Source organism: Rissa tridactyla, chromosome 7 (assembly GCF_028500815.1).
Source record: "Rissa tridactyla isolate bRisTri1 chromosome 7, bRisTri1.patW.cur.20221130, whole genome shotgun sequence".
NCBI classification, from domain to species: domain Eukaryota; kingdom Metazoa; phylum Chordata; class Aves; order Charadriiformes; family Laridae; genus Rissa; species Rissa tridactyla.
In genome coordinates, this window is record NC_071472.1 from 23,100,203 (window position 1) to 23,127,709 (window position 27,507).

Here is a 27,507-nt window from a genome sequence, read left to right on the forward strand (position 1 = left end):
ACTTCTCAAGCCTGTCCAGGTCCCTCTGGATGGCATCCCTTCCCTCCAGCGTGTCGACCATGCCACACAGCTTGGTGTCATCGGCAAACGTGCTGAGGGTGTACTCAATCCCACTGCCCATGTTGCCGACAAAGATGTTAAATAGTACTAGTCCCAGTACTGACCGCTGAAGAACACCACTCGTCACTGGTTTCCACTTGGACATTGAGACGTTGACCGCAACCCTTTGAGTGCGGCCATCTAGCCAGTTCCTTATCCACCAAGTGGTCCGAGTATCAAATCCATGCCTTTCTGATTTAGAGACCAGGATGTCATGTGGGACAGTGTCAAAATAATAAATGAGACCTAAATTGATTCAATGAAATAATTACTATAATGCAGCACATTTTGCAAAGCTGCAAAATTTTCCTGGTTTTTGCCTTTTAAAACAAAGACTTAATAGTGTTTTAGGTATTTCATTTTAAACAATGCAGAAAGGTTATTTTGTAAAGAGATAAAGTTAATTTTACTGTAGTTAACCTTTACCTTCCCTCTCCAGTTTCCCCAACCGGAAAGGAAGTGTACTGAAGGAAAGCAAAAAATTTAACTTTGGTAACATCTCATGATTTGTATCATCAGTCAAGTGAGGCAGGGTGTAGGGAGAAGAAACCACAGTGATGGAAGAATTAAAATCTAAATGGATTAAAAAAAAATATTTTTAGGAAAGGGAACTACGTGTGTCATCCTTTCTATACAAGAGTTAATATAAGGTGTCTTTGTTTCATCTGAGTTGCAGCTTTGTTTTAGTATGAAAGACTGTTTTATTACGGAGTGATGTTTATTTTTCTATTTTAGTATGGTTAAAAAGAAAACAAAAACCCCTCATTGTATTACCCACTACAAAACCACACCAACTCTAGTTAGGAGAAATGGCAAATGTGTCAAGCTACCTGTTAGAAGTAATTAGAGATGCTGTTATTTTTTTCAAAATGCATTGGTTTACCTAAGCCTGGTTTTACAGAGGAGTGTGTCACTGATTTTGTTGGTAGTAGCTGACCTAAAAAACATTTGGCAATTTAAGACTGTATGGTCATGGTGTTTACTGTCTTGAAATGAACATATAATATTTTAAAAAAAAAAAATAAATTAAAAGGTGGTGTAGCTTTCTGTCCACTCATGTTAACTGGTATCCAGGTTAAATATTTTACATAAATACTTTAAAAAACGACACCCGTATGGCAAAGGCTAGAAAATTGCACTAAAAACTTGAACGGCGTAATATAGGTATTAAAGACTCATTTTACTCAATGAAAAACCTAGAATGACTCACAAAAATAAGCTCAGTTACCAATTGTAACTGGAATGATGTCTCTATCTTAACGTTTTAGTATCAGATGTTCTGGCTATTCAAGGCATTGAGTATTTCCCTATAGTTCAACACAATTTACTGCAGGACACACATACTCACCTTAAAGTCTGTGACTTAACTCAAGCCCCTAGTTCTTAGCTATCTAAGAAATGCTTGCTCTCTCTGGAGAAGAGAAGCTGAAGTTCAGATAGATACCAAGCTCTCAGTTTTTCTATATTTGCTTCATTTTGACTTGATGTAACTTTTGGCTTTTTTATGCTGGCTTGAAGTTTTCCTGTTTCTTTTTCCTTCTCTCCCTAGTGTATATTCGGGTCATCAGTCTATTCTAGTCCCTCCTCTGGAACTGGAAAGCAATGTGTCTCTGTGGTTGTCTGCTGTAAGTCAATATAAAGTGCGTGTCACGTTCTGCTCTTACTCTGTGATGGAGATGTGCACCAAAGGGCTTGGAACACAGACCGATATACTCCGGGTGAGTGGGCTTAATTTTTCAGCTTACTGACATACGAATAAATGTGTCTTTCTAAAACTATTTTATTTTGGCTTGTAGAAGGTGGGCGATAAGTGCTTCTTTGAAAGCCTTTCATTATGACTTGGGCTTTGGGAAATGTTGAGATTGCTGGAAGTTTCAACTGATGTCATGTTTCTAGTGGGGAAAAAAAGATTTATGTTTTCAACTTTACTTATTTGTGCCACCTCTGTGGTGATGGGTGTTTCTAAGATTTTGGGCAGAATATGTAGCAAGCCTGTCAACTTTTGTCTGTGACCAAAAAAACCCTAACCAACCAACAAAAGAACCAAAGCCCCACCAAACCCCTAAAACCAAAAACCTCTTCCCCCCAAAAAGAAACAAAACAAAAAGCCCCACAAAACCTGTCAAGTCTCACCTGCTTTTCAGATCTCTTGACACCAGGTTTTGAGTTCTAAAATGGATGTAATCTTCCTAGCAGCAGCAATTACACACTAATATATCCATTTATTTTTGAAGGAAATCTCTTTACTGAAACTTAACGTCCTTGAAAAGGTGCCTCTGTCTCAATAGTAGGAGAGTTCCCACGGCTGTAGTAACTAAGCCGCTCAGGACTTCCGCTGAGAATGTCTGGCAGCTTGTTACGCACAAGAAGGCGGCTACATTGTGCTTATTGTTGTTCTCAGTATAGACAAAAAACTCTGTCCTTCTGTTCCCCTGGACCTCGCTTAAGGGAATCCTGGCCCACAGCCAGTTACTGCGGGTTCACATTCACACTGATGAGAGCTAATGATGTCTCAAACACTGCCGACATCTGAACTGCGCAACAGTGGGAGTGAGCAGGTCTCTTGTGGACCTGTCCCTCTGACGTAATGACATTTTGTGGGTTTTTTGAGCTCTAAATGATGAGTGGCTGTGTTGTAGCTACGTGATGCACGTAGTTTGCATTTTGTGCATCAAACCCTGCCACAAAGCTTTTTGGCACAATTTTAGAGGGTTGTCCTGGGTGGATGGAGCCAAACTGAGTGCAGTCCATGTCTATATTGTTTACCCAGTTCATGTCAGTTAATGTCAGTTATTCTAGTGTTTTTAAAGTCCATCTGTTCCACAAATTAAAACGGCTGATTTCTAGCATTGTTGACTTCAAACTTAAAACATTGGTGTTTTCTTCACTCAATTTCTCAGATGAAAGGAGTTAACCTGTCTTGTGTGCGAACATGCATGGTGGTTGCAGAGGAGAGACCAAGGATTACGTTAACACAGTCTTTCTCTAAGTTATTCAAAGACCTGGGCCTCTCTGCTCGTGCAGTGAGCACTACATTTGGGTGCAGGGTCAACGTAGCGATTTGCTTACAGGTGAGATTAAACTGCTTATTTCTTATACTTATGGGCAGAATCTCTGGGAACTTTATAGGAAGTCATGTTCAGCTCTACGTAATTTTTTAAAAATCAACTAGAGCTCTATTGCTTGCTTGTTTTAGCACCAAATTAAATAAGACTTGAAGACATGGATTATTGTAATTTCACTTTTCTGTACTCATTGACCAATTGATTTGCCTTCCTAATACAGAGGATCAGTATTAAGAAACTTGTTTCCTTCCTACTGTGCAGGAACAGTATTAAATTAAATACACAGCTTCCTGTTCATAAACATATTAAATATTTCAAGCAATGCTATTTCAGCTTTTGTGTAATTCAGATTTTGTCTGTTTGAAAAATAGCTTATTGTGTATGTGGAATTAAGTGGAAGACAGAGTTCCTCAAATAACACCCAGGAAAATTGACAAGGTTGGCAGGTTTTTTTACTTTTAAAGATCTCAAATGAGTATTATCACTATGCAGATATGTTTGTTTCTCCTTGTGTGAGAACTGGACTTTTTTTCTATTAAAGATGTAAAATTCAAAGCTTTGAGGGGGAGAATATGCACATAAGGTGCACAGCCCTACTTTACAGACTGGAGATCTGACATGCTGTGGTCCAGTCCTGCCTTTGATAGTTTAGTATTCAGTTGACGATATCTTGTATGTCTAATTTAACCGGATTAAATCTGACTTTTCTTAGTGGGATGTTTCATCTCTAGTTACGAGAGGGGAAAAAAAAATTATTCCACAACTTACCTGAAAATCAGGTACTAAGTATGGTCTAGAAAATGGCAAAGGACCCTGGCTTTTGGATAATACCTGGATAAACTGCTCAAATTTCAGATGTGGCAGCGTGTAGCTTTTTATGTGGGGAATTTCATAGATAGCACCTGCATTAACTATGTGTGTGATTGTAAGTTTTATTTTCAGTTTTATTGGTATGAATTACACCATAAAAAAGATGCTTCTATGAAGAGTGCTTCCATGCTTCTGCAAAACTTTTTTTCTTTTTTTTTTTTTTCTTTCCGGTGCCCACTAGATGAAGGAAAGCCTTTTTACCTCTCAGAATATATTGTAATGTTCTTGATTTCCTACGAGGTAGATGTTTTGGGACATGAGCTTCTTAAATATGTTGCCATTCATAATTGTTTCTTTAGTTTCTGTAGTTCCTTTCACACATATTAAAGGAGAAAAGATTTTTAACAACCTCTAGGTAAATGATTATAAAGAAATGCGGCCAGAGCAATTTTTTGAATCGGTAGATGGAAAAATAGGAAGGATATACATGAAATTAAGATGACCGTATAGAAGGTTTTTAAATTAATTGAATAAAACGTTTCAGAGGCCAAGTGTGAAAGAATAGCTTTCTGAATTGCCTGTCTAAATAAGAATTTTAAAAGCCAGTTTTGGATATTTGTTGTCCAGACTGTACAAAGAGGGGAAAAAACAGTTTTTCTACAGAATGTTAACTGGCAATTTGAAAAGTACTCCAATAAAACTGTGAAGAGTGTAGAGCTGCTGGGCACTTCCAATTCCCTTTCCTTTTATACCTTTTTCATCTCTGTTCTCCATTCTTGACCCCTTTTTTTTACGGTTCTTTTTTTAAACCCCTTTCACCATTCTTCCAAAGCAATACCTGTATTTGACTTTTTTAAATCATTGAATTTAAATTAACGTAGATCAATAGCCAAACTGAATTGGTATTTGGTACAGGTTAGCATGCATGCAAATACATAGTGTCTTCCAACCTTACTGGACTGATTCACTGAGGTGGTGTTTCTGAAGCTCCAAGCAGCCTTCAGATACTTACAGATGGAGGAGGAATTTATGATAAGGCATCAGGCATTACTTATGATGAGCCTTAAACCTCTTCCCCTTTATTAACTGGGACTTGCATTTTTCCCAATGAACCACTTAAAAGTGCCAAGCCCTTAAGTAATCTGAAATGGAAATTTTCTTTTCACTCTAAAACAGTATGAGTTTTGTTTGCTGTCTTACTGTGTGTATCTTATGTTTCCAGTGCCTCTTTGTTTGTATTTTCTTTTTTCCCCTTTCTCTCTGTTTCACACACTTTGATGGCCTCTGTTACTTCTGTTTGTGGTCGCACTGTCAGCCAAACAGGCTGGGCAAGCTGGCTGAACAGGTATAGTGATGCATGTGTGCTTGTAACGTCCTAAAGTCTGTCTGGGTCAGCAGTATTACTCTATAATGAATTTATGCCATTTGAGAGAGTTTTCATTTGAAACAGATCAAGTGAGATTTTTCTTTTTTCTAAAGAAGTTCAGTTTTACTTACAAAGAACATCTGTAACTGAAGTACAAAACCTCTTTCTCAAACAAGCCAGAAAGCGGGTATAGCAATGATTAAAATGGTATATTGCTAAAGATAAAGATCATAGCATTCATCTGGTGTGGCTGTCAGTGTCACTGAGCCTCAGTGGTGCTACAAAAGTACAACGGAATGTCATTATGAAGACATTATTACTGTTCTCCAGCACTGCGATCTTGAGCTGATGGCAAAGTGGCCTCATTTCAAGAATTTCTGAAAGGAGAAACCATGCTATGGGGGTCAAGCTATAGGTTTAGTCACCAAAACCTTGCCTGTTTTTTAGCTTAAATATGCCTTTTGCTGCAGTTTCCAGTTGTAGAGATTAAATGCTGCTGGGCTCAAAAAAAAAGGTCCCCTGTTCCTATGTTGAGAAGTGGGAAACCTCTCGCCAGAGTTGATCAGAAGGTTTATCCTCTGACTGCAACAGAGCTTTGCCGAGGTTGTTACTGATAGGAGCCCTGAAAAGATACGGGTTGTTTATAGTTATGTTTTAGTTAAATATTGGTGGTTTTTTCTTCAAAGTTGTCAAAACTTCTATAAGTTTAACAGTTGAGTTTTGTGAAAGGGATTAGGCCCCCACAGGTATATGCTTACATGCTTTGCACTTGCTATGTAGTTTTTAGAAGAGGTGCTTACCAAAATAAGATTTTAAAAATCTAGACTTACCTATATAAATACATATTTCACTTGCACATTCACTTACTGATTCCATAAAACATCAAAGCTTTATGGCTTTACTCTAGAAAGGGGCGCTGATTTACTATTAAGGGCAGTACTTTATGTGCCAGTAAAAAAGGGAGAGGAATTTGTGAATTTATGTGTCTGTGAGAATGAAAGCAGGATTTTCTGGCTCTGTTGAACTTGTTTCTTCCTTCTTCTTAGGGAACAGCAGGACCAGATCCAACAACTGTCTACGTAGATATGAGAGCACTTCGACATGACAGGTACAGTTTATTTTAAAGCATTAACTATTTAACTGAAAGAGGGGAAATTTAGATTAGACATTAGGAAGAAATCCTTTACTGTGAGGGTGGTGAGGCACTGGAACAGGTTGCCCAGGGAAGTTGTGGATGCCCCATCCCTGGAGGTGTTGAAGGCCAGGCTGGACGGGGCTTTGAGCAGCCTGGTCTGGTGGGAGGTGTCCCTGCCCAGGACATGGGGGTTGGAACTGGGTGATCTTTAAGGTCCCTTCCAACCCAAACCATTCTATGATTCTGTGATTTAATGACCGTAGAGGAGAAAGTTCATCCTCATTGCATTGCATTGATATGTTGAAATCTTGGCAGCAGCTAATCCCTCATCACTGTATACAAGGAACCCCACCCTAGAGAATTCTTTAATGACGGCTGTGTGCTGGAAGTGGTCCGGCATCTCCTCCTCCATCACTTGTTCTGCTGTTAACTTTCTAGACCCTCACCTAACCAGCTGTGTGTTCATCAGTCTTGTATAATCTAGACTCATTAGCTGTTTCTTACCTAACCAGGCCATTAGCAAAAGGTGACCTTGCCAACCGGCTGGTTAGTCATAAAATCACAGAAACAGTTAGGGTGAGCGGGATCTCTGGATGTCCCTCATGCAACATCCTGCTCAAAGCAGGACCAGCTTCAAGGCTTCATCAGGTTACTGAGGGCCAGGACAAGTTCAGTACAGAAAATCTCCAAGAATGGAGATCCTCCTCCTCTCTGGGTGCATGTGCTGAGACTGACATCCCGCTCTACGAACTTTTCCTTATTGGCATTTCCCATCTTGCATATTATGTCCCTGGCCTCTTCTCCTTATGGTGTGCAACTCCAAGAAATCTTCTTGGAGAAGAGAAATTTCTAACAATCCTTTAGGTAGTGGAAAAAGTACAGTTAGAATCTCCTTTAGTCTCTGTTCTCCCCCCACTTCTTCAGACCAAACCAACTCAATTCCCTCAGTCTTCCTAGATCAAATAAATTGATGTCAGGCCTGTACTACAGTGTATCAAAACACACACACACACACACACACACACACATATATGTATGTACACACATGTCATCTGGAAACTTGCCAAGGATACATCATTCTATCAGACTTAATACTGTAGTCATAAATTTCATATTAACTTGTCTCTCGGTTAAGTTAGTTGATTGTGTTAACGGCACTTGGTGCAGCAGCACCATGTTCAAGCTGTACGTTTAGTTGGGTATACACATATATGTATTTGTTTCTGTACTTATTTTAAGAAACATAATATCAAGACTTGGTGCATTTGCTTTATTTTTCTTAATTGATAATGTTAAATTAGGGACTTATGTTAACTGGCAGGTTTTGTGACTACTCATCTGTATTTTTGCAAGCTTAAATCTTAACTGTTAGAAGACAAGCTATTCACCATCATTTGCACAATCCCAATTTGGCGTTGGAACAAATCAATATAAACTACCATCATTTTCTCCTTATTTAATATATCACTATGACTTGCATGCTATTTATTTCTGTTAAAAAGAAGTTCAGCCATAGCCTCAAAGCTGCCACTGTGTTAGTCAGTTCTAGCCTATAGGTGTAGGGATAGTGTAATATAACAATATGTAGGAGCTGCTTCTCTTGTACGCCTCTCCTACTGCACTCAGTTCCTGTTCCTTCTGCAAATATGCTGTCTTCATAAGTTATGCTACTAGTGGGCTGCATAATGCCACTTAATTCCGTTTACGCTGCTTCCTCTTCGCTTGTAATTCCTACTGACACTGTGGCATTGTTCCGTGTGGCAAGCAGAAGTCCAGGAGAGTTCAACAAAGAAAGTGAATTTAAAATGCTGGTGCAACTGCAACCTCAGAGCTCTGTTGGAAAATCTCTCCAGAGAGCTGAGTTTCTGATTCTTAAAAGAAACGTCTATGGGAATGCTAATATGGAAGTCTTGAAGATAGCTAGAAACTCTTAACGGTCTAGTGCATTGTGAATGACTGAGCATAATTGGCTGGCATCCTAACAGTTTTGTCAGTGCAGCTAAGGAGAGGATAACACTGGACGTACTGGAGCACATCTGTTTAACTTCTGTTTGAGTTCATAAATCCTTGTACAAATGCATTCTTTTATTTTCTCAGGGTGCGTTTGGTAGAGAGAGGTTCTCCACACAGTCTGCCACTTACGGAGTCTGGGAAGGTGAGAGGTTGAGAGCAATCCTTCCTCATGATCCTTACCTGGGTGGTGAGCTGCTTCAACTGAATGTCAGTACAGAATCTGTGCAACAAGCTTCACTAATCACGGTATATCTAGGAGAGGAACTAGAGAGAGCATAAAATGAACAGCTAGTTAAAAATGAAGCCATGTGTGTAAAGTGAAGCAATAGGAAAAAATCAGAGGCCTTTATGTGGAAGACTTTTTTCAGGTATGAAACAAACTTCAACTCTGAAGCTGCAAAATTGACGCTTAGAGTTTAAATGATTAAACAACTTGGTAAGAAGAGATGGTTGATATCTATCATGCAGAGAGGGGCAGAAAGGTAAAAATTGCACAGATGGGTGACTTCGGTGGTTCTGCATTATTGATTTTTCTTTTGATGAATTCAAGTTTTCTTAACTTCTATTTTAAACATTTGCTTCTTATTCAAGATTCTTCCAGGGGTAAAGGTCATCATAGCGCACACAGAAACCAAGGGACCTCTAGGAGATTCGCATTTAGGAGAGGTAAAGCTTGATGCCGTTGTACTTTGTTTATCAGCAATGATTTAATATATAGATAAATCATGTCGGATAGACACCTGTCTCTTAGTGGGACAGCCACATAATGTGGCAAGTGAATGAACTCGACAGACAGCTGGAACTGCGTACATACTTATACATACACCTGCATGGTTTCCTCTCTCCTCTGCAAAATGACTGCATGCCAGTACCAGGTGGTATCAGTTGACCAGTCTGTGTCTGATTGGCAGCTAGAAGAGGCAGTGAATATCTTATGTACTCCCATCAGTGGACAGTAGTAATGAGGTAGTTTGCTGTTTGGTTTAATCTTTGTTTTATATACATCTGGCTTTGTGTGTACTAAGATGTCCAACTAATAGAAGATTGCAAGTTAACAGGTGTTCCTCTCCAGTAAGCCAGATGCCTAGTTCATTTTTCCTCTTTACCATCCCCAATTACATGTATATAAGACTCCTTTTTACTTCTTCTTCCTGGTCATTTTCTGTGAGGTAGAAGTTAATGAATTATTTTAATAAAACTACTACTGGCATTTTAGGAGCAATAAAATTGGTAGTGAAACATATTTTAAATCAATAAATGATGCTGCCTAGGTCTGGGAAAATAACCTATGTTTATATGGGAATTATTCCCTTTTGTTTTGTGGGTTTTTTTTTGTATTCCCTAGATATGGGTGAGTAGTCCACACAATGCTACTGGTTACTACACAGTGTATGGAGAAGAAGCACTGCATGCTGATCACTTTACTGCTCGCTTGAGTTTTGGAGACACTCAGACCGTATGGGCTCGGACTGGGTACCTTGGCTTTCTGCGCAGAACAGAACTTACTGATGCTAGTGGAGGTAAGAGAAAACAAATGTACTTACAGAAGCATGTGTTTGAAACTCCTTGGGGTAGTTGAGCTAGCAAAGAGTAAGCTATCCTGGTAGTTTATCCTGACTTCCATCAGTGAAAAGTGCTGAATGTAACAGGAATTGTTACTCTGTACATATTCGTTCATTATAGTGATACTGGGTAATTGTGCAAAATGAGAAATTCGTAATGCCCTTTTGACAGATTTAGAAATCATATCCATCTTCCTTTATTTCCACTTGCACATGTGGCGGAGAGAAAAAGACTTCACTGAGAGGTTCAAATTAACAATTTATTTGGACTTCACTCACAGGTCTGATATGCCACTATTGCAAGTTCTTATGGACACAATGGAAGAATGCACTATTGCAATTTAAGGAAAAAGCACAAAAACAATTCACAGAATACACTATTACCACCTAACAAGTGATCCTGAAAAGTAACAACACAAACCACAATCGCACTAGATATGAATACCTTAAACAAGTGCACAAATCACGATCTTAGAGCATGCTAGGCATCATACGTATGTTTTTAAATCACTTACCCTCTCTCTCAGGTATGGCCACTCAATCCCAGGAAGTTACCTTGCACAGCGTCCTGGACAAGGGCGGGGGGGGGGGGGGGGTAGAATCTCCTGCAGGCCAGCTGTATCTTTGGAAGACTCCCCATTTTGGTCCCCAAAACTTTGGACTTAAATATCCTGTTTCAGGACTGTGCTTGAATGGATTGCACTATCTGGGATGGTTATCTCTGGTGGTTTGATGGCCCCTCAGATAGCAATGTTTATTTTGTGATGTCTGGTCTCACACTCACTGAATAGTGGTGCCATGTGACTCAGGGCATTTTGTTTGTTAAAGGCACCATTCAGTTTCCGTTCTTTTTGTAATGCAGTGTTGAGACCACCCCAGGGTGAGCCATTTCCGCAGCTCCCCCCAAGTTATCTCTGCACACATAGGGATCAATAAGCGTCTGCCAAGGCGAGATGGAGCTGAGTCAGAACGACAACTCCCTGCATCTCACCTTTTGTGTTCTCAAACCGGTTTGGCCAGGTGATCCCATTCAGCACAAAATAATATGAGCACATTTGTTTGAAGCACTAGAGCCTTTCTAGTCACTTTTCCTCTGAACCCGTTTCCTTGCAGACAAGATGCAGTATTTCAGTGCTGATCTAGAGAATGTGAATAACGTTAAGTCATTCAGCAGTTTCAGAAAATGCTCAAATACCTATGATTTCCCAGCCTTTCAGAAGTTAAAGGTCTAGAGGAGTAACTTCTCCATAATTTTTCCAGTATAGAAAATAAATTGTTAATCTCATTTTTCAATCTAAGCCAAGATGTCTAAACTTGAGAAATGTAAGCAGATGGAAGAAAAACTGCTCCTTTTTCTGTTGAGACAGAATATGGAGTAGGTATAACAGACACCTTTTACATTTCCTGTAATCACTCGTGGTACAAGATAGAAAAGCGGTGTTACTACTCCTGGAACATAAGCGTCTGTCTTGCCATGCATGTCCATCCTACTTTGAGTCCTCTGTTATATGAAAGAAGAAGAGTGAGTAAGGAGAGCAATTTGTTGAAGGTGCAGACTTCTGTTGAGGAGCTACCCCACCTGTTGCAGCGGATACCCATCCAGGGTTCAGAAATGCTCGATGACGTAACTCCATTGGATCTAGTCGCTCAGAGAGGGTCATCCTGCAGTCTGCTGTGCTGGTGTGCTGTTCAGTCTCCCTGGGGCTGAGAGTAAGAAAGCTGAATGCTATTGCTCCAGCTGGTGAAATCCCTGCAGCCCACCGAATTCCATCCCCTCCATAGCTGCGTCCTGCAGACTTCCACGCTGAGTGGATGCAGGGGCAGCAGAGCAAAAGGTGAATTCTGGTAAAGAAACAGTCTTCATCAGAGATATGTGGTATCCATAGCCCCAGCTACCCCCATTACACAGAAGGGTCCCTTCTTGGCACCAGGCCTCTCCACCCGTTCAACTTAGTACACTGAGCAGTTCTGTGCTGGCCAGCCCCTCCTGAGTCTCTGTTCCTCAAGGAGTGTGGTCTCAGGCTGTCAGTGGGAGCTGATGTAACATAGATGCAGGTCCCTGAAAAAGATTTTACTACATGTCATCTTCCCTTTCGGAGCTGGTAGAGCATGATAAAAGAATGCTCAAACAAGGTTCTCTAAGCTTTCCTTGCCTTCCTCCTCTCTGATTTTCTTGGGTAGTTACCAGACCTCCGGGGCACACTGTACGGCTGCTCAGTGCAAGGTTCTGTACTAGATGCTTTGACAGATTTGTCCTTCTGTCACTGTTCAAAGTGAAATGGCTCCCTGTTCTTGTGATGCCGTGAAATGCCGAAGTTAAGGCTCGATAGCCTTGGTGACTGTTAAGCAGGTATTCTTTATTGCAGCACCGGGCACACAGGGGATTGCTCCACCTAATGTGTGCGCCGACTGATTTAGGTGTACAGTTTAAATACATGCTATGTATGCATATTCACTAGTTTTCCAAGAAATGATTACCTATTAATTAACTCATTATTACAGGTTACTGCCCACTCCCGCATGCACACTAGAGTCTCTTGGTGGTCTTCAGAGACATCTGGTGCTCGTTTACTTCCTCCACTCCTCTTCATCGTTGTGACTTCTGGGTGAACTGCAGGCCTCTGCTCTACTTCTTTATTCTTGCTGGCGCATCAGAAGTGTTAGTTTTGACTAGTCTCTGCATTCCTCAATAACCCTGGGCCCCTTGTTTTGAGAGATAAGCTTCTACTGCAAGGTTATATTGACCTGAAGCATTCTTTCTTAAAAAATAGGAGATAAGTTCTAATATTTAGTACTACAACTGTTGCATCTGCTCTTTGTAGCCTTAAGGCACCCAGTCTCTTAAATTAAGCTCCTACTCTAATTTACAGTTCTAATATATTAAGCACCTACTTCAATTAGTTTAAAGCTTTAATATATCAAACCCTACTTCACTTGAGAAAGCTGGTAGATGACAGAAATTGGAATCTGTGAGCAGACCTTCACAAAGAAAGAGAAGTTGCAGGTGGCATAGCACTTAGATTACTGTAGCAAGTTTTTGTGCTTTGTAGCTTTCTGAAAAATCATGTATCATAGAGATTTTTATCGCTGTGGAAAAATGTCAGTTGTACTTTAGTTTGTTGGCATTTTAGAGGCCATGTATGGTGAACTAACGTAGCAAGTATGCATGAAATACAGTGCAGCTTCCCAACATGCTTTTTGTCTCAAGTTACACAATTGAGCAGATTTATAAAATGGCTGCAAAAAAAAAAAAAAGCAAAGTTCAACTGAAGAGTTACAGGATCGACATGGTAATGTGGAGAGTGTGTCCTTCAGGAGGGGTCTAGGAGAGCTTTACTTATTTAACCTAGCAAAGCTAAGGCTGACAAGGGAATAGAGTTGTTCTTGCTGCAGTGTGGGGAACTTAAGAAGCTGAGAAGAATATTGCTGGCATGAGGACAAGTGGGTGTAATCCTGTTTTTTAAAAGAAAAAAAAGTTACATTTGGAAATTGGAAAAGTCTTCCTATCGATCAGAGGCGAGTTCTCTGGTAAGAATAGTGGGACAAAAAGATGCTTTAACAATGGATTTTGATTGGGTTTATGAACTGAGATTCTTTTTAGTCTGGTTTCATCTCCTTGGAGTCAATAGGCAGAAGTGCTAAATGACCTCTTAATTCTCTTCTCTCCAAATGGTAGAGCTTGATTTTTATTATAGACTCTTTCTCCTAGGGAGCACCGGAAACATCTTAGAATGTCAGGAATAAGCATGTACAAATGGCCATGTTTGTTCTGTAGATCTGATGATGTTTTAAATGTCTGTGCTGTATTGCAGAGAGGCACGATGCCCTGTATGTGGTAGGCTCCTTGGATGAAACACTGGAGCTCAGAGGAATGAGGTACCATCCCATTGATATAGAGACCTCTGTAATAAGAGCACATAAGAGCATCGCAGAATGGTAAGAGCCATACTTTTTTGTATCCTTCTATTTCTTCTAAAACAGCAGAAGTCAAGCTTTGTGGAACAGCATGCTAGATTGAGAGCTTGCTGTAGTTTAAACTAACCAAAACTTTGCTTAGAAACTACTGCAGTGAGAGTAACTGAAATATAGTGCCCCTCTTTCCCCTGCCTCCGTCAGTCAAAAAAAAAAAAAAGCAAGCCCACCCCTTTATCACAGTTTGATCTTCATACTCATAGAGGGAGGGCAGGGCATGAACAGGGCAGCACAGCACTTGCAGGTTGTGTTGTTGACTTCCCTGGCTGTGTCAGAATGTACACACTCGGATGTGGTCAACACATCTCGAGCATTTCGTGAATGATATCTTCTAACATACTGTTCTCATTTGGTCCTAATGGACGACGTATGCCATTTGGCTGTAGGTGCTCTTCAGTCTCAAAGTGGTAGTATTTACTTGTAAGCTTTGGAAGGTTTTGTCTTTCCTTTAATAATCTCTGAAGATTTACACAAGTACGTTAATACCAAGTATGTGCACACTGAATGTGAAATCTTAATGGTTCCCATTTTAATACAGAATTGCACAGGACTTTTAAATACATGATTGATGGCATACATATAAGAGAAAAAGGCCTACTTACATTTTGTACATGAACAATTAAAAAACACGTGGCAGAGAATATCCCAGGAAGTTACAGCTTTAATACCTCTTGATTTACAAATATTTTCACATTATTGTTACATCACTTGTTCTCATTTATTGCGTTGTTCAAGTCCTTACAAGCTTTATTTCCAGTGAGCCTGTCTTTGATAACTAGCTTTCTTTGACTTTGTATTTTTTTTCTCACCATTAATATTTGTATCATGCTGACAGTGCTGTGTTTACATGGACCAACTTGCTTGTGGTGGTTGTGGAGCTGGAAGGCTCAGAACAAGAAGCGTTGGACCTGGTCGCACTGGTAACAAATGTGGTTCTGGAAGAGCATTATCTCATAGTAGGTGTTGTAGTCATTGTGGACCCTGGTGTTATTCCTATCAATTCCCGTGGTGAGAAACAACGAATGCACTTGAGAGATGGTTTTTTAGCTGACCAGTTGGATCCTATTTATGTTGCTTACAACATGTGAAAACAGAAAATCACACCAAGGCTAAAGCACCAAAATCAAGGGACTTTCCAAATAATAACATTGGAATCCATCTTCTGTGTTTTTATAAGCCATTGAAGACCTTAGGAAAATGGAGATACTAATCTTCACAGACCTTCACGTCTTAGATTGCATTTGCTTTCCTAAATCCATTGTAACAATTAGAGCTGTCTTCGGATGGAGAGTTTACTGGAATTCCTGAAGGAAGCTTATTAGAACTATCATGGACCAATGTTTTTTTACAATAATTATGAATGTCAGTACTTGATGCACTGCATAAAAGGACATAAAGCAGGGTGGGGAGAGAACACCAGCTGTGAGGAGGACTCTTGGAAATAATACTGAAAGTCGTGAGTAACCGTTCAGAGTTCACCCTCCATGTGATTCTTTGCAATATATTGGCAGTATCGGGGTTGGGATGTAACTTTCAAGATTGCACACATCTCTACCATATTCTCTACTGTACTGAAAGGAATTTTGCACATATTTGAGATTTTAAAATGCAGCCTTTTTATTTTAAATCACTGACTCGTCCTTATTCAGAAGAAACAAATTCATTCCAATCCCAGATTCAATATAACAATTATGCTGCTGTTCAGCTTTTTTGTACCAAGCAAAAACAAATACTGCAACCGTAAAAGGTTACTTATTGTGCCATGCTGGACTCTGTAATGCTATAAACTTTATAATAAAATATAAGTTAATATCCAGTTTTAATGACTTGATGCAGGAGCCATCACTGCTCTTGCTGTCGTAACTTCATGTTAAAGTTGCTGGTTTTCATAGCATTAGCTGTTAATTACTGCCCTGCATAATGCCAAGTATTTGAAAATTCATTCCAAAGCCAATAGTCTCTGAATGATTTGTATAAATGTTTACAAAGCATGGTCTTACAGTATGTTTTCCCTGAATATCCTGTGCTAAAACTTACGATAGTGATTTTTTTTTTTTTTTCCCCACTGTGGAAAAGATATTCAGTGTTAGTTAGCTTGATCTGCTGTGGTACAAACTTTCTTTTTTTTTTTTTTTTTTTTTTTTTTTTTAGAGTTGTATTTAAACTTTTTTGCTCAAGCTGACATACTCAATTGGTTGAGTCGCACTTGGCTAATTAAGGTTTGGAAGTTTCTGCCTGATCTAATACTGCAGTGAACCCAATTCAGAAAGAGAATGTTAAGTTTCTCAAATACTTCATGTATTTGAAGATAAGCATGAAACTAGCAAATAATTATTTTTTATAGAGTTGTTAAAGACTTTGAGCTACATAAAATTTTTTTAATAGCGTATGGGTTTGGAAAAAGAGCCAGGTTTTTCTGCAAGGCAATTCTGCCTGGATCAGTGCCTAAGATGGATGTCAGTCTTCTGTTACAAGGATATCAAGTTGACTCTTGGTCAAATAAACTATAAAGTCGTCAACAAAAAACTTTCATATATAGTAGTTCTTTGCCCTCGTGGTGTTTGACTGTGGTGTATTATACAGCTGCACGCTCTTCTATGACTGTAATTATGTACAGAACTTGCCTAACTTATTAAGTACAGCAACTTTTAGCAATGGATTATGGGACGCTCCTCGTAACAAAACAGCTGGCAAAAGGAAAACTACCTAACCCTAATTTTAATGTTGTAGTTTTTTAGCAAATAAAGCATTGTAAGATTTTTGTATTGAGATATTGATGACGGTGAGCCAAGTTGCCCTGTAAATTTAAAACAAAAAGCACATTAAACATTTCAAAACAGCTCTTGAAAATGACTTGCTGAATGTTGAAATTTACGCTGTTAGATCAAAAACTCAGCTTATCTACAGTAGTTTTCACCCGTGTTTTGGGCAGTTTAATGCCTTAACAGCTTGTTCTGCAAAATTCCATTGCAGTTGCTTTACAACTAAAGCAACTGCACATCCTCAAAGCCTGGATGCTCTCGAATTTCGTATGTTTTCAGTACCCCGATTGAAATGCTCCCTGGGGTCTGGCTTACCTGTGTGTGGGGGTCCTCCCCATCCACAACCGGCACCTGCCCCACACCACGTTTTCTAAACCTGGGGGCGTGAGGAGCACAGCTGGGGGGTTAACGGCCCCCCCCTCAGCACTGCGCTGCCTATTTCTCACAGCGAAGCCAACGGCGCGTCTTGACGTAAAGGCCTGTTGGGTCAGCGCAGGGGGCGGACGGGAGCGTCCTGTGCCCCAGGGCCGCTCCGCAGCGCCGCCCTGAGCCCGCCCTTGCGGGAGCGGAGCGGGGCCGCCGAGCGAGACGCGGCCCCCCCGGCGGCGGCCTGCACCTCGCCTCGTGACGTCGCCACCGCGCGCCGGCGGCGCATGCGCTCCGGCCGCAGCTTCCGGGGTGCGGCGGGTGGGCCGCCGCCATGGTGCCGGCGGGGGCGGCGGGGCGGCGGGCGGAGGGCGGGCGGAGCTTGGCGCTTGCCGCCCAGGCGCAGCGGCCCCACGGGTGCGAGCAGTGCGGGAAGGCCTTCGCGCAGGCTAGCGCCCTGGCCAAGCACCGGCGGGTCCACACCGGGGAGAAGCCCTACCGCTGCCCTGTCTGCACCAAGGCCTTCGCCCTCTCCTCGGGGCTGGTCCTCCACAAGCGCACCCACACCGGGGAGCGGCCCCATGCCTGCCCACTCTGCGGCAAGGCCTTTATCTCCTCGTCGCACCTCGCCCTCCACCTCCGCTCCCACACGGGTGAGCGGAAGTACCAGTGTCCCGTCTGTGGGAAGCTCTTCCTCCAGTCCTCCCACCTGGTGCGCCATAAGGCCATCCACACTGGCGAGAGGCCCTTCAAGTGTGAGGACTGTGGCAAGCTCTTCGGGCGCGCCTCGCACCTCGCGACCCACCGCCGCGTGCACACAGGTGAGAGGCCTTTTAAGTGCTTGCAGTGCGAGAAGGCCTTTACGCAGAAGGCTGGGCTGGTTCTCCACGTCCGCCTGCACACCGGGGAACGGCCCTACAAGTGCGACAAGTGCGGGAAGAAGTTCCGCTCCTCTGCCCACCTCGTGTCACACCAGGTTCTCGAGTCAGGCGAGAGGAACTTCAAGTGCTCCATCTGTGGCAAGGCCTTCAAGCAGGCGTCGTCCCTCAAGCAGCATCTGAAGACCCACGAGGTACGCGAGCCTCATCGCTGCTCGGTCTGCAGCCGAGCCTTTTCCAGGTCCTCTTACCTCCAGCTTCACATGAGAACACACAGTGGGGAGCGGCCGTACCACTGTTTGGTTTGCAACCAGACATACGCCAAAATTTCAACCTTTGAAAAACATTGCAAAAAGCACCAGCAGGATGAAGAGAGACCTGATGCTCGACCCAGGCCTGTGACCACTAGGGCAAAAGCATTGGCTGAAAAGAAAAAGCAGAAGCAGAAACAGCAGCACCGAGATGACAGCCTGGAGCAACCTCACCAGGCTGATGCAAAACAGCAGCAGCAGCAGGCGGAAAGGCTGTAAAAGTCACTAAAACAAGAACTGTTCCTGGCCCTCTGCAGCATGGCTCATGGGAGGTAGAGTGTCAGGGGTTCCTGACCAAAGCGCCTGCTTTTATCCAGATTGAGAGAGGCATGCTTCGTTGCATGCAGAAATAAGTTGAGTTGTAGTCTCTTAAATGAAGGCAGAGTTTTTGTTTGAAGAGAAGAGAGGTGGTATGCCTACAGAAAACAATTCTGTAGCGACAGTGAGTTTAGGAAACAAGCAGGAACTTAAGCTGCAAAACGCAATTTTTAAAAGCACTGTACATAGCAAGACGATAGCATCTTTGAGCCTTTTCTGTTTTTCTCACTGTTAATTACAACAAGGTGTTGTACTTGGCATCCAGATAATGCTGTGCATGCAGTGCGTTTAAAGCATTGCAGGTTTTATTGACAAAGCAACTTAATTCATCTTTCTCAAAACTAATGAAGACAGGTGTCAAAAATCCGTAATTCATCTTAAATTGACATTTGAAATCCCAGCTTGTTGTAAAGGTACAAGAATTTTTTTTTATTTTTTTTTTAACCTGATCTTTTGGGAAAGTAAAATATAGTAACAAGGGAATTCTAAGCCCCGTGTCCTGAATTAGCAAATCGCTATAGCTGGTTTGCTGGCCAGTCGCCATGCTGAGGGAATGAGGCAAAACGCCACAAAGGGGTTGCTGTCAGATTGGAATGTTTCAAATATATTCTGGGGGGCAAGATTGGACTCCAGTGAGTATTAAATAATTTTGTAAACGTTAATAAAACTGCCTTTGTTGCAGCAGTGTTCTTTGTGAACCAGCACTTTGTAGTGACTTTTTATGTCAGCTTTATGTCATTCTATTAACAGCACTATGAGGCTACTTTATGCCTTCGTTTATCACTTATTGTTACCCAGGACTTTATTATAGCAGAAAAAGGGAAGCAGTGAGTTCATTTGAAGTATACATTCCTAATTTTCTGTACGAAGTCCCTGATCTTTTTAATGCTATTTTCCTGCCATTGTGTGAAAACATGTATTATGCACTTTAAGGATCTTTTTGGATAGGCTTCTGGTTTTGTTTCTATAGTATATTCACAACTCTATTTTAAGGCCAAAAAAGGAATTTTCCGAAAGTTTGCACATTTAAAGTATTGCAGTGTATCAGGACAGAAATCATGTTACGTGATAGAGCTGGATTACATCAAAGAACTAATTTACAGCTAACAAAACTACATTGAATAATTGTCTTTTTGCACTTCAAGATTTACTTGATGTTGGGTATACTGAGATATAAATCTTATTGTTGAACTGATGTTTATATTCAGCTGGTTAGTATACTTTAAATATTTATGTGGTCAGGTATTTCAAATGAGATATGTCATGACAAATTCTAATGTAGATTTTTGCTACAGTCTTTAGATTTTGTTTTGTGACCAGTTGTGTTGTTTAGGAGGAACTAGACACACTGGGTTTTATTTCCAGTTTGGTTATGTCAGTGCCGTATAAGCAGAGTTCAGTCTTTTTTTTGTATTCCAATTCATGTTATTAAAATAATATACACCGCTATCTTTTCCTCTGGTTACTTTTTTTTTTTTTTCAAATCCTCTTCTCACCTAAACATAAAAGTTTGCTTATGGAAGCGAAAAACATTTGCTAATTTTCTAGTATTCCATAAAAGTTATCTTGCAAAGGTAACTGCAAAATAACAATTTGTCTTGATTTCTGGTATTTTTCTTTGCCAAACGTGGGATGACAGTGCCATGGTGGTTGTTTCTGTACTTGTAACATAGAATCATAGAACGTGTTGGGTTGGAAGGGACCTTTAAAGGCCATCTAGTCCAACCCCCCTGCAGTAAGCAGGGACATCTTCAACGAGATCAGGTTGCTCAGAGCCTCATCAAGCCTGGCCTGGAATGTCTCCAGGGATGGGGCCTCCACCACCTCTCTGGGCAACCTGTGCCAGTGTCTCACCACCCTCATTGTAAAGAACTTCTTCCTAATGTCTAATCTAAACCTACCCTGCTCTAGTTTAAAACCATTGCCCCTTGGCCTATCGCTACATGCCCTTGCAAACAGCCCCTCCACAGCTTTCCTGTAGGCCCCCTTCAGGTACCGGTAGGCCACCATAAGGTCTCCCCAGAGCCTTCTCTTCTCCAGGATGAACAACCCCAACTCTCTCAGCCTGTCTTCATCGGAGAGGTGTCGCAGCTCTCCGATCATCCTTGTGGCCCTCCTCTGGACCCACTCCAACAGGTCCATGTCCTTCTTGTGCTGAGGGCTCCAGAGCTGGACACAGTACTCCAGGTGGGGTCTCACGAGAGCAGAGTAGAGGGGGAGAATCACCTCTCTGGATCTGCTGGCCACGGTTCTTTTGATGCAGCCCAGGATGTGATTGGCCTTCTGGGCTGCAAGCGCGCGTTGTTGGCTTGTGTCCAGCTTTTCATCCACCAGTACCCCCAAGTCCTTTTCCACAGGGCTGCGCTCTATCACATCATCCCCCAGCCTGTACTAATAATGAGGATCGTCCTGAGCCAAGTGTAGGACCTTGCACTTGGCCTTGTTGAACTTCATGAGGTTTGCACTTCTATAGCTTGTCCAGGTCCCTCTGGATGAAGCAAAATTTCAGTGGCAAGAAAATATAGAAGTGGCCTTTTAAGATTGGTTTTATGTTGCTTCTTAATAGTTTTGGAGGTGGTTTGTTTTGTTTTGTTTTGTTTAAAAAGCTTCCCACTCCTAGTTTCCTGCTCTGTCAGCTGCCTTCCCCCTGCAATTGTAAGTCAACATTGTTCGGGATGCAGGATGAACTCAGACTTTGTACAGTAAAATCCAGTGTCTGAAATTTACAGTGTATTTCAGAATGGAAAAACTGAAAATATGCTTTAATACCCTGACTGTTGCAGTACAGTAATTAAGGCCAGGCAAATCCTTTAGATTTAATATCTAGTAGGGGGAACAAATTCAATCTGTGTATCACTCACAGAAATGCTGCCACTTTCGTTTGAAATGTATTTTTCAGCTTATTGTACAAGAGGGGGCAGGAATGTGCTTCCATGTCGCTGGACTGCCAGGATGGAGGAGAAGCGCTCAGTGCCGTCACAGCTTGCAGCTGGAGTTCTGAATGCGCGGGAGATGTGGCCCAGCAGTACAGTGCTTTGTTTACACAACTGCTTTGCTCCATCCATCAAAGTCAGGAATATTCCTTCTCCGGGGTCTGTAAAAGTCTGCATTTGATTTGTGGAAAAGCATATTTGGTTTTTCTTTTTTAAGAGAAATTGTTTTTCTTGCTGTCAGCCCATGAATTCTGCTATTGAGATTCAGCCTGAATGCGCTTCCATTGACAGTTAACAAGATGAAGAATATTCTTTTCAGATGTGCCAACAGCAATAATCAGCAAAATCCCAGTAAGATTAGATCCTATGTGGAAGAATGTTTTTGTGGGGGTCTGTAAATGCTGTTCCAGTGCTGGTAATTTGTTTCTGATCCGGAGAGAGGATTCCCTTTCACAGATGCATTTCACCTAAAATTGTCTGGGGAGAGAGTAAAAGTGCAGATTCTAATCTCCCAGAGCGAAAAGTAATGACAGCATTTTAAATTACGAAAATGTAGTTCAGCAGAAGTACAATACAGCGTCTATGTGCTATGCCTTGTCTGTCACTTTTCTAGTTTGCAAAGTTAATTTAAATCTGTTAAATGTCTCAGGCTCTTCCTGTTGGTGTAGTTTCTTCTCTTTGTTTCACTTTTAGTACTGTTGATAAGTGGTTCTTGTCTTGGCAGAGCATTTAATATACGAAAACATTCATTGGTGCCCTTCCTGCTGGGAAATTCACTTGCATCCTCTTCTATAGGGAGTCAAAAGCATAACTGAAAAAATATGTCCAAGCATCAGGTAGGCGCTGCTAGTGTAACGCTGCCGTTTCATCCTGAGGGAGCCTCCAAGGGCCCTGAGGGTCTCACGGCGCAGACCCTGGAGCTCCATGTTACCAGACCAGCCTTTCTCCAGGTTTTCATGCGCCAGTCTGCACTAATGACAAAAATGTGGATTTTCTGAACGCTCTACCCAGTGCCAGTGAGTGTTGTAAGAGCACACACACCTCAAGTATCCAGCAGGCTGATTCTGTTGACTGGGATGGGGGCATAACTAAAAATTATTTAATAATGTCATTAGCCTATCACCTACCCTTCCTGAAGAGTGGACTATCCCTGCCAGAGGCTGAAAACCAGTTATGTCAGGACTGGCGCTTTTAAGTATCTAGGCTGTTGCTGCTGGGAGGTTAGCTTAAGCATTTTGAGCCTCCTTCAGAGCTGTCAAAGCTGACACCTGCTCCTTGGTCAGCCTCAAGGCTTGAGTGATTTTCTGTTTCCCCAAGAAAGTCTCACTGGGCTTCTGAGCCCCTCACAGCACTACCTACACCCCTTGTTGGCACGGCAGCATCCTTTTTCTGGGCTGCACGCAGGGGGCTTGCCAGGGGACCCAGGGTGCTGTGGGTGGCTGGCTGTGCCTGTGCGTGCGAGGGGACAGCGTGCAGGAGGGATCAGCAGTGGTGAGGTGTCAGCAGAGGCACCTCATGCTGCGTGCTTGGGTGGATGTCGCCCAAACTGCTTTGCCTCTCTGCCCCACCACGCCAGTGTGCATCCGTCCCCACAGTCCGTGCTCTCAGCTGCGGCACCGCCTGTGTCAGGGAGCAGCGGGACACAACAGGAGAAGAGCTGCAGCGCAGACTGGGTGATGCTGAGGCCTGTGACCGTGCAAGTCTCTGTTTCAGGAATTTCACTTCAGGAAAGCTCTGCTTTCCTTGCTGACCGGGGAGGGCTGTCCAGGGCTCAGTAGCCTGAGCACCACGTACTGCACTACTGGCAGTCAGGGTGCTCATCTCAAAGGAAGACACACTCTCTTCTTCCCTGATAAGAGGCACCAACTCTGCTGCGACTTCTCCTGTGACAGGTAAAGCCTCTGTGAATTCCCAGCCATGGTGCTGTTAAGTCAGGATCAGCCTTACTGCCAAGAAACAAGCAGTCATGCTGTGTCACTCCCTGCTCCGGCCCTCATTGCTCGCCAAGGGACAGGACAGCCTGCGCTGTGGCTCACTGGCTCTGCCGGCATTCAGGCAGCGTGTTGCACCTACAGGTCTTTGTTGCTGCGGTGCCGTGCAGAGCTGCTGAAAAGGCTTGGTCTTGGGGAAGGATTCCTCATCCACGTGAACACTGCTGGTGCGGTGAGGCAGGAGGCAGGTGGGACTTGGAGACCTGCCAGACAGCCTCACCGGCAGACCCTTGTGCTGAAGCATCAGACCCCTCTGCTGAACTCATGTTCAGGATCAAGATAGCATCATGAGAGTCCTGTCTACCCTGCCCAACCTTGGGGACACTGGGACAGACAGTGTCCACATTCATTGTTCTCACACACTGCTTCAGGTCTGTACAAGTGTTGGAAACAGCTGAGCCAAGAACTGATGAGGATGTTAAAAATGTGGTGGAAGTAACTTGGATGCTAAGCAAGTTCTCAACAAAAGAGCACTACCCTAGGATGTCAGAACTGCTTTTTTAATTCTAGATGGAATACAAGACGTTGTCTTTCTTGTGTGCATGTCTCTACCTCAGTGTCCCCTTTCACAGCTTGGGGGAGGCAGATGAGAATAGCAAGATGACCCCTGTCCGAAGACACGTAATCTTGCACATGAAATCATTATGAAACGTGGAATGAGGTAAAAATGATAACAACATCTGCAGGCATCTTTGTTGTGCATTTGTCACTGTAGACGTTGCTAGCCACGAATGCCTGACTCACAGGTATTGCTGAGCAAGTGCAGACTGAAAAAGGCAGGAGCACAGGCTTCAGGGAAATTGTCCTAGATTAAGTTTGGGCTTTGCAAAGGCTCACCAATGCGAGCCCCTGGATGACCCTGGAAGCAGCAGACACATCTAGAACAGCAGCAGTCCTGTGGAGGTGCATCGTGCTCCTTTGGAGTCACAGGCACGTTTGCCAGTTTGGACAGCCAGGCAGAGCATGGTGGTGGCAACAGCCTTGAGGTGTTTCGCCAGCCACAGTGGTGCCAGGAAGGAGATGAAAGGTCAATGCCCGACAAGAAGCCCAAGGGTGTGAGCTGTAGCAGTGCTTCAGGCTGCATCCTTCAGCCTTCCCCTCTGGCAGTGAAGATCAGACAGGGAGCTGCACGCGGCCTGGGACAAAAGGACACATTTTTCACCAGAGTCTAATTGCGGCCCAGAGACTGGAAACAACATTTTATTCTCACCAATTCTACACACTCTAGAGGCTGCGCCTGGTTTATGTTAAAGCACTGGGGTCACACTGGGTGGATTCTGCCTTCTCTTCTCATGGAGCCTGGAGACATTGCCAAAGTACATCCCAGGCCCAGAAGCTGTCCCCAGCCCAGGAGCCTCATACGCTTTCAATTCCAGTTCTGCAGGCTGCTAAAAGCAGGAGGATTCGTCGACAAGAGAAAGGCCTGTGCTGTTAGATGGTTATTCCTTTGCCTTTCAAGCCAAGGGTGTCTCGGTTTGCCAAGAAATGCATGGGTTCCGCTGAGCCCTGGTGACAGGACAGGGGCTGTGCAGCCTGAGTTAGTGCCATGCACAGGGTGATCAGAGCCCAGAGGAATCAACGGGAGCCAGTGGGTCAGAACCAGGCATCTGTAACCAGCCCTTCTTCATCACCTCCTACTTCAGCCCTTGAATTTCCCTTTGCAAGCAAGCTTGGGTAGCAGCATCCGCCTGCCTCTAGGCCCGTGCATGTCCCACAGCTGTGCTGCTGGGAAGGGCACTTGAGCCACTTGGGACAAGGCTGTCCCCCCTTTCCAGGGAAGGAAATTTCCCTAGTATCCAACGCAAACACCAGCCCCCAACGCAGGCTGTTGCCCTTGTCCTGCCACCTGCTGCTCCTGCAGAGCTGGAACAGTTTAACACACTGCTGCATAAAAAAAATCCTTCCCCTGTGCTTTCTTCCCGTGGGAGATAGAGTTAATGGAGCCCGGAAGCTGCTCTACAGGGCTCCCTGAGCCCAGCCAGGCATGCTGCGCAAAGGGCAATACTTACACCGAGGAAATGGGTCAACTCCTTGTTAATGAGCTCCTTCGGTTTTGAATTCTTCAGCTTGTGCTTGTCTCCCTCCTTTGCTGATTACTAGTGGAAGGCATCAGTGATGGCGATCATGGCCTTCTCCAGCTCAGACATGGTCACAGTGTGGCCCTGAGGTCAGAGAGAATGGTGGGTGCATTAGCCTGGGCAAGCTCCAGTGATGCCTTTTGCTTTGCAAGTGCAGCTGCTCCAGGGCTCCCCCCACACATTAGCAACACTGGAGCCCATGCTCAAAACATGCTGCTGAAAAGCACTGCTAGCAGCTCTCGCTTCAGCGAGGAAGATCCCTAGAGATCTTGGCCCTTCCACCATCAGCTCTCAAGGCGAGGAGAACCACAACACGAGGAGTGCCCAGTAAAGGACTGACGCGTGCCAGGAGCCAGCTCATCCCCTGGGACTGATGTGAGTTTGGCACCTTGGGTCTCTGTGTGTGCAGAGTGTAGGAGAGAAAATGAGGAGAAGCTGCAAAGCCCTGCTGGCTTCCAGCAAGATGCTCCTGCATTTTCCATATGTGCCAACCTGGCTAGCAGGTGGCATGTTGTCACTTCACCTCTTCTTTGGCTCCTGCTGCTTAACCTGTTGCTTTGTTCTCCCTGCTTGAGAGAGGGGCAGGCACAGGTTTCGTTTCTGCACATGGACCTTCAGAAATGTTTTGCTGTCCCCCCTGTCACGGGCGCTCTCGCCTCTGCCTTTCTGGGCTGCAGGGCTCCCAGCTAAGCAGTCAGGGGAACCCAGGCAGGAGCCGGTTTTGACGAGTGCTAGCAGGACAAAAGATGCACATCTCCTCTAACCTCCCCCCTCCCATGCTTCATCTGGAGACCCTCTCAAGAATGTTAATAATTGAGATTGCAGTGTTTCCTGCGGACTTCAGAAACAGACAAACCAAAGAGACTGATCAAAAAGGGAGAGATGCAAAAACCACCTTCCCAAAAGCTGTTGAATGCACTGACGCTGAGGGGGGAAAAAGGAAGCCTTATTGTCTGGCGCTCAGTGAATTCATACCCCACGGATAAATGTCTCCTGGCTCCTGTTTCATCACCACAAGGCCCGATGCTGAAGGCACCGACTCTCATCCCACGGCCTGACTCTCAAGCTGATGCCCTCCCCCATGCAGCAGTTGGTGCCCAAATGGCAAGACTGTTTCTGCTCCGGCAGGAAATCCTCCTACACAGGCAGCACAGCAGTGATACACGGCCGGGTGCCCCAGGGACTCGCTGGCTTCTTATGCCCGGAGGCGGAGAGCCCCGGGCCCCACCTCAGTGCCCACGGCACCAATGGCAGCTGGAGATAGAGGCATCCAGAGCCGGGCCCTGGGCCTGCGCTGCGCAGCAATGCACACCGGGACACATTGACTTGCTGCAAGCCCACGGCCACAGACGTGGGAGCCGTTGCAGAGAAAGCCGTCATTGTGAGACAAAAAATAACTGGGCAGTCGGCAGGAGAGACGGCCTGGCGGCATCGCTTGTGCTGCCGCTCTCGTCCACGGTAAAGGCAATGAATTATAAGCCACAGCTGGACAGGCACAGTCAGAGCGGGGCTGGGGGTCCCAACGGCTGCCCCCAGGCACCCCACAGCCAGGATGCAGGAACAATGGAGCCCCCCTTTCCCTGTGGGCCCTGACCCAGGGCTGCAGCACCCTCTGGGGCAGAGGTTTTTCCTTGCATGTGATGAGAATCTCCATCATGGCAGCTTGTGCTGATGGTCTCTTGTCCCTTCGCTGTGCACCTCTGAGATGGGTCTGGCTGCGTATTCTCGGGCACCCCATCAGTCTGGGGGACAGCGAGACCCTTTACAGGGGAGCTGCGATTGTATCAAGCTGCAAGTGATTGAAGGACAGAGCTGGCAGCAGCTCCCCCCCGATGTGTAATGGGGGAA

General features: G+C 43.9%; 2 protein-coding genes across 5 annotated transcripts in view; both read left to right on the forward strand.

Annotated features, from left to right (window-relative positions):
• Positions 1 to 16,875, forward strand: part of DIP2A (disco interacting protein 2 homolog A) — a 130,845-nt gene extending 113,970 nt beyond the window's left edge. For 3 of the 4 annotated variants that reach the window (XM_054210242.1, XM_054210243.1, XM_054210245.1), the window contains 8 exons: positions 1,649 to 1,817; positions 3,000 to 3,170; positions 6,387 to 6,448; positions 8,573 to 8,630; positions 9,080 to 9,154; positions 9,834 to 10,008; positions 13,863 to 13,986; positions 14,858 to 16,875. In XM_054210242.1, the coding sequence (XP_054066217.1) occupies positions 1,649 to 1,817; positions 3,000 to 3,170; positions 6,387 to 6,448; positions 8,573 to 8,630; positions 9,080 to 9,154; positions 9,834 to 10,008; positions 13,863 to 13,986; positions 14,858 to 15,110 (1,087 nt within the window). In that variant the 3' untranslated portion in view covers positions 15,111 to 16,875. Of the gene's footprint in view, positions 1 to 1,648; positions 1,818 to 2,999; positions 3,171 to 6,386; positions 6,449 to 8,572; positions 8,696 to 9,079; positions 9,155 to 9,833; positions 10,009 to 13,862; positions 13,987 to 14,857 lie in introns of those variants that run through there. The other variant, XR_008467858.1, reaches the window with a different exon arrangement.
• A 606-nt stretch (positions 16,876 to 17,481) lies between these two features.
• Positions 17,482 to 20,106, forward strand: LOC128913151 (zinc finger protein 239-like). The gene has a single exon (XM_054210246.1). The coding sequence runs from the start codon at positions 17,485 to 17,487 to the stop codon at positions 18,556 to 18,558; it is 1,074 nt and encodes a 357-aa protein (XP_054066221.1). The 5' UTR covers positions 17,482 to 17,484; the 3' UTR covers positions 18,559 to 20,106.
• The last annotated feature ends 7,401 nt before the right edge of the window (positions 20,107 to 27,507 follow it).